This window comes from Pinus tabuliformis, chromosome 8, assembly GCF_031772625.1.
Source record: "Pinus tabuliformis cultivar Carrire ecotype Pingquan chromosome 8, CPIR1, whole genome shotgun sequence".
Classification (NCBI taxonomy): domain Eukaryota; kingdom Viridiplantae; phylum Streptophyta; class Pinopsida; order Pinales; family Pinaceae; genus Pinus; species Pinus tabuliformis.
This window is the reverse complement of record NC_142294.1, coordinates 1,975,951,556-1,975,958,748: the sequence shown is the minus strand read 5'-3', so window position 1 is coordinate 1,975,958,748 and position 7,193 is coordinate 1,975,951,556. Positions and strand designations below refer to the sequence as shown.

Below are 7,193 nucleotides of genomic sequence, written 5' to 3'. Positions count from 1 at the left end.
CCGACTCAACTTTCACATAAACAAGGGGCTAAAACCCATTTGAATCCTAACCATCTATGTGCTCTACATCCACAAATCACAAAGAATTTACATTTTTTATCAAACTTTACATCAAAACTTGGGTTTCTAACCCCAAAACTGACCCAGGGGACCCCATCCCAACAATAGCTTTAGTAATAACCCCTAAGTAGGCGCCCTCTATTTATTATAATTATTTAAATAAAAATATATTCTTACTTATTTATTAAGTTATAAATAATAATATTTATTTCATTTTTCCTTATGGCTTAGGTCGTTATCTTGTTTCCTTATGTCTGAGGAAAACACTAGTGGTCCCTACCAAATGCCTCTAGATCTTGGGTTGTTAACCTATTTGTCTTGGGTTGTTAACTTGTTTCCTTATGTCCGACAAAGACGAGAAGACAAGTCTTGAGCCAATAAAAAGCAATTTTAGGGCATACTCCAGGCCCAAAGAAATTAACAGCTCTAGTAATAACCCCTAAGTAGGTATGCAAGTCTAACTAACTCAACACAAGGAGCCTGGTCCTCTGAAGAAGAATTGAAGCCACACCTCATGACAAAGGGTCAAAGACTTGGCAAAGGGGCTTCAACCCATCAAGGCTTAAAAACCTTTCATATATATATATGTGTGTTATACTTTTACAAATATTAAAATGCATATATTCAAAATCTCTTTCCAATGTAATATCATAACTTTGAATAAATATAAAAATGTTGAATTTTCTAGCTTAATATATTGTTATGATTTTTTAAAAAATAAAAGTGATTAAAAATTTGTATTTTTACATAAATATAGTAATATTAAAAGTGTTTAAGCATATCTAATTTGAGACTTAGGAGATATTTTATTCTTTCAAGTGAATTTTAACTCTTTTACATAAAGTTGGTTAGGATGCATTCTAGAATACTCGCATTATTATATCACAACTCAAATACAAATTCCCACAAAACTTTAAGCAAAATTTATTAAAAAATTCAGTGAAAACAAAAAAAATCAAAATGTAAAAAATTTAAACCACATAAGTTTTTTATATTTATTTTTCAAATCATTATTCTTTCATATATCATATTTTAATGTAAAAAATTTAAACCAAATAAGTTTTTTATATTTATTTTTCAAAGCATTATTCTTTCCTATATCATATTTTAATATTTTCACCTACTTCATATTCCAAATATGGATGAATTTAAACTTTTCAATAAAGTTGGATTTTACCAAGGTGGTAACTTCCATTTATTATTTACTGGTCTGATCGATCTAATATGGAACATTTTTTTTATTGATGATATTGGCAAAATCATATTTATATATTCTTCATGTAAATTATTTCTATTTTTGTATGAGAAAAAATCCTCTTGTTCTTGGGGTTTCCGCACGTGTAGAAAAAAATGTGGAACGTATTGCTCAAATCATTAGCCCAGTACTGGATGTCTCTTTTCCTCCAGGTAATATGCCTAATATTTACAATTCATTGATAGTTAAGGGTCATTGGCCCAGAACTGGATGTCTCTTTTCCTCCAGGTAATATGCCTAATATTTACAATTCATTGATAGTTAAGAGTCAAAGTACAGCCGGTATAGGTTTACATAAATTATTTTGTTTATTTATAAATTTTATTTTTAATATATTAATTTTTTAAATATTTTTTTATTTCCATATTATTATTGTGTTATTTTCTTTTCTATATCAATAAGTTCTAAACTTTAAATAAAGAAAATACACATCAATATTTCCAAATATTAATAAAATAAACTTAATTAGTTTTCTTTTCATTAATTTAATTTATTATCTAATTCTTTTATTATTTAATTTTATCATTTTTCTATTTCATTTTCTTTAAATTTTTCCCCTCTAATCACATTCTTCTATTTTTAAATTACAAACTCAAAACTTTTCCTCTAATATTTAAATTACAAACTCAAACACTTTTTATTATATATATATATTCTACTATACATTCTTCCCTTATTTTTTCCATATAAAAAACTGAAATGTTATATATTTTTTTCTTCATTTTTTATAAAGCAAACTCGATTTTTCCCTATGATAAATTACATTTTCTAAATATATTTTTATCTAAATACTACTCCCATTTACATATAAAAAAAACTTAGGATTTTTCACTTTTCCCTTCTATTAATTTTTTCCTGCCCCTGTTTTTTATTCTTCCTCTCATTGTTATATAACAAACTCTGACTTTTTCATATGATGTATATTCTGTCCCGTACACTTCCCGACATTTTTATATAATAAAAATAGACTTTTGAGATGTAGGATGTCCTATTAATTTTTTTTAAAGAATAGGCTGTTTTCAACATTGTTAGGTATAGCCTGTCCAATTTGAAAGTTCAACCGTGTTAGGTGTAACATGCTCAATTTAGAAGTTCAAGGGAATATTGTTCAAGTATTTGGCAGTTGATGTGTTCAATGGAAAAGTTAAACAAATATAATTTAAGTATTTAGCAATTTCTGTTTCCAATATTGTTAAGCACCTAACCATTGTTGTTTTCAATATTGCTATTGGCAAATTAGCTACTGTAAATATTTAATTGGAAGAGATGTGCTCATTTGCATAGTTGTCTGAAAGTCATGTAAAATATGGAAAAGGAAACCAAGAAAAAAAACAGAAGCCTCAGAGATATGAATCATAATATTAAATTGGGATTCTTAAATTACCCATGGATCATGAAAAAAATGCCATCACCAAAAAATTAGAGAGCAAAACACAAACCAGCAAAGAGAAATAAAAGGACAGAAGCCTCAGAGAAATGAATCATAATACTAAATTGGGATTCTTAAATTACCCATGGATCATGAAAAAAATGCCATTACCAAAAAATTACATAGCAAAACACAAACCAGAAAAATACAATACCGGAAACAAGTCACTGGATTCAATGAGATTTGAACTCCAGCCCTCTGACCAGAAACAAGTCACTGGATTCAATGAGATTTGAACTCCAGCCCTCTGACCATTGCTTTTAGCAATTGACCATGGATCATCACATACATGAAACAGTAGTGCATCTACATAGCAATAATTTTCCTTCCATTGGGTTCCGAAGTCTGAACAGTACTATAGCTTCGGCTTCGTGGAAACTGAGCATCTTCCTCCACATTCTTTCTGAAAGATCCAGAGAAATAACAGGGGCTATCTTCATCAATTCTCCCCACATCAAGCTGATGATTGCGCCGATTGTGATCGGTGGCCGTGGAAGCGCTGAAACTCCGAGGAAAGGGCTGATGATCCATTAATTTTGTGATTTTTATCGGGGTCGGCCGCTCCCTCTGAGACGCCGCTCTGATGAGCTCTCTGTAATCATCATCCCCCCTGCCAGAAGAACTGGTACTGAAGCTCTTTGGGAGAGTCATGCTTGCCCCAGGCGCCCCTGCAATCCCAACATAGCTGCTATTTCCGGCGCACTGTGTTATTTTCCGAACATAGAAATCTCGGGCTCTGGTCAGATACGGGATCGGAGACAGAGCTTTGATATATTTACTGAAAGTTCTCGGCTGCCGTGCTTTGCCCTTTGCATTCGCTTTGCCCTCTGAAGCAACCTTTTCCATGATAAAATAGCAATAAAGAATTCAAATATCAGAGACAATACAGAACAAACAATTCAAAGATCTGTCAGATGTTGCAGGCATTTCCTCAATTGTCTATATATAGATGAGATGGCATGCCAGAGGATTGGTAATTTAATCAATTTATTAAAGCGTCGAATGGTTGGGGTTTCAATACCGTGGGAACTAGGGCACCAAATTTGCAGAAAAAGACGAGGATAGGGATCGCTGTTTGACAAGGTCATACTGATACGGATAACGATGAGGTATAACTGTCAGCTCACCGAATTATAAAATCTGTGGGTCGCTGCGTGTACTTTGGAAATTTCTGGCCAATCTCCGTCAGCAGACGCCATCGTTGAAAAATTAGTAAGCCCCGTGAGTATTGTACGCCATAGTTGAAAATTGAGGGTTTCAAGGAATCTGGGATAAATAACATTTGAATTGTGAGCGTTTCAAGGAATTTGGGATAATAACATTCATTTTTCTTTTTTTAATAAAAATGATGGATGTTAGAATTTTATTTATTTGAAAGAAGGAAGTTAGATAAATTTTAAGATAATTTAAATGGATATTTTTAATTTACTAAAAATAAATAAAAATCTATAAAACTAAATAGTGATAGATATTAATGTTAATTTTTTTATTAAAAAATTGATAAATTATATAGAGATAGTTGTTTTTATGGTTAGTTTGATAAGCTAGGTATGATAAGTTTTCTCACTATTTAATAATATTTAAAAATAATAATATTTAGAGATTAAATTGTTTAATTGGTAAAATTTAAGTGTTTTATGGGTTTTTAGGGTGTTGAATCTATTTATACATTCAAAATTGTATTTTAAACAACAAAAAATCACATTCATGCTTGAAATTGTATTGCGGAATTCCGTGAAAAAAGTTATTTCATCTATAAATTAGAATATATATATATATATATATAGTGGAATTCCGTGAAAAAAATTATTTCACCTATAAGTTAGAATATATATATATATAGTTTCACTAGTAGAGAAAATGGTCATTTTTTAGCATATTTTCTAATCAATTTTGTTACGGAATTTTAAGAATCATAAATTTAAATTGTTCAATCCATATTGCTTCATTGTCTTGGTTGTTTTTCAGAGTGTTTAATCTATTTATGCATTAAAAAATATATTTTAAATAAGAAAGAAATCACAATCTTATTAAAATTGTATTACTAAATTCCAGCCAAAAACTATTTAATCTCTTAATTAAATTATATATATAAATAAATAAATAATAATAATAAAGGATAATAATAAATAATTTTTAATATTTCATTAATCTTAATTAAAATAATTAAAACCTTAATAATTAGATAATAATCATATTTAAAGAGATATAAAAGGTATCGTGATTAGTATTCTTTCCTGCATGATTGAATGAGGAGATTCAACTTTATAATTGAGATAGTCAAAAAACTTTCGCTTGGTAATAAAGGTTGATGGTGATACGTAATCTTCCCTGCTACTTTGAATGAGGACTTTCAACTTTTCTAATTAAAATACTGAGGACTTTCAACTTTTCTAATGAAATTAAACCAGATTTTTACAGGGTGATTTGATTGACATTTAATTGTTGAGGGTTATTTTCAAGTATTTGGATTTTTTCATAATCCAATATGAATGGATGGCCAGGTGTTTCTTTGTAAGTTGATTACAATTTTATTGTTCAGGTTTGATTAAGAATATATATATAAAATAAAGGTTTGATTAAGAATATATATATATATAATTTTGAAATAATTTTATAGTATAATATTATAGGTGGTTGAGAATTTATTTTTTAATAAAATAAAGTTATATTTTATTATTGATAATAAAATGTAACATCACAATTTTTTAAATGATAAATTATTGACATAATGTATTGAGAAGATTTAGTCTAAAGATATACTATTTTCCGATAAGATATGAAAAGTATGTAATATAGTAAGATGGTTGAAACTATTTAGACTACTTTAAACAAAACAATTATTGTTGGAGACAAAAATTGTGTGGAGAAATTCTTTGGAGTCCGCAACCATTGCCATGAAGAATCACCATTAAATAAAGCAAGTATAGTAAAATCAAGTATTTGCATACAAGGAAATGGGAGTTCTAGTAGAGTAAACCTTAAGAATGGGAAGTGGCTTAATACCTAAATACCTTTGTTGTGCTAACCATTGGCCACACAAATAATCATCACCAAATAACAACAAAGGAAGTTGAGCAATCATGTAGTCAAATGGACTCAAGTATGGAGAATAACATGATACATGAAGAAAAATTATTGCAAAGGTTGCATTCCACCTACACTTATAATCTGAACCCTAATCGCAAGCACTTTTGTGCAACCAATGACATTGTCAAAACCTTCTCACCACTAAGGAGATTTCTAGCTAGGCTCACTATTAGTTTTAAGGACCTGTCTAACTTGGCTCAACATGACCTCAGAGACCTCTCTAGCTAGGCTCATCCTGACCTGAAGGACTTTTGTACCTAGGTCCATCAGGTCCTTATTGCTTGTAAGTTTAACTAAAATATCTCTAGTTCCATTATTTGGGACATTTTTAAAGCGTGTGGATATTTTTCAATATCTAACATCAGTGGTTGATAAGGACATTTCTAATTAATTTAATGATTAAGATCTTAATATTGGTGAGATTTGACAAATATCTCATCAGTTGGATTAGGTATCATGTTTTTAAAGCATGTTAGAGGCTTTCACAATACCACATGAAGGTTTTGTAGGGATATTTATAACTAAACTAACCATGAAATTACTAGTCAAGTTTGATTAAGACTTTATTGGTTCAATTAACAAGGTCTATTTTAACAGGTTTGACGATATTTCTAATTAGGTTTATTATTTAGGTTTCCCCAAGAACTTACTAGTTTGATTTATTAAAGGATTTATTTAACCATATAGGAGGCTTCCACATTCAATATTATGATATCTTTTGATATGTTTTAATCCATCTTTTATGAGATCATTTAATAAGGTGCAAATTTTCTTCACTTGAATAGTTTGTTTGGAATCATTACATTAGGGGATGCTCACATGGATGAAGGGATGAGATTAAAACTAATAAAACTAATCACACAATAACAATCAACTCCTCTCACACTTGCACTTAGTAATGAAGACTTCCTAAAGTTCACCTATTCTAATATGACTTTGGCTCAAGTGCACTTAACCATAAGATTTTTCTCCACATACAAGTCTTCTTAGCCCACTACCCCATTTCGATTATGTAAGCATCTCACATACTTAAAAAGAGAACAAAACTCTAAATGTGTGGTCTTGCAAGCTTAAAAAGAGAAGTGAACTAAAATGAACCTAAGGGGGTAATATATGGGGTTGAATGTATATGATATGATCCCAAAGTGGGGTATGTATGGGGCTAAATATACATGTAATGTGTAAATTTATATGTAATAGGGTCGGACTAAGAATAAAAGAGCTACATGTATAAAGTATAAATAGGTATATACAAAGATCATGTAGTCATTATTGAGGATGTGTGATTAAGATGTATGAAGGCAGTCGGTTATTTGGACAAGATTCTCTTATTCTTTGAGAATTTATTGTGTAACAAAT

General features: G+C 29.8%; 1 protein-coding gene across 1 annotated transcript; it reads right to left on the bottom strand.

Annotated features, from left to right (window-relative positions):
- Positions 1 to 2,792: 2,792 nt before the first annotated feature.
- Positions 2,793 to 3,779, bottom strand: LOC149244365 (uncharacterized). The gene has a single exon (XM_089367981.1). It carries the CDS (start codon positions 3,588 to 3,590, stop codon positions 3,051 to 3,053), a length of 540 nt encoding a protein of 179 aa, XP_089224107.1. The 5' UTR covers positions 3,591 to 3,779; the 3' UTR covers positions 2,793 to 3,050.
- Positions 3,780 to 7,193: the final 3,414 nt, after the last annotated feature.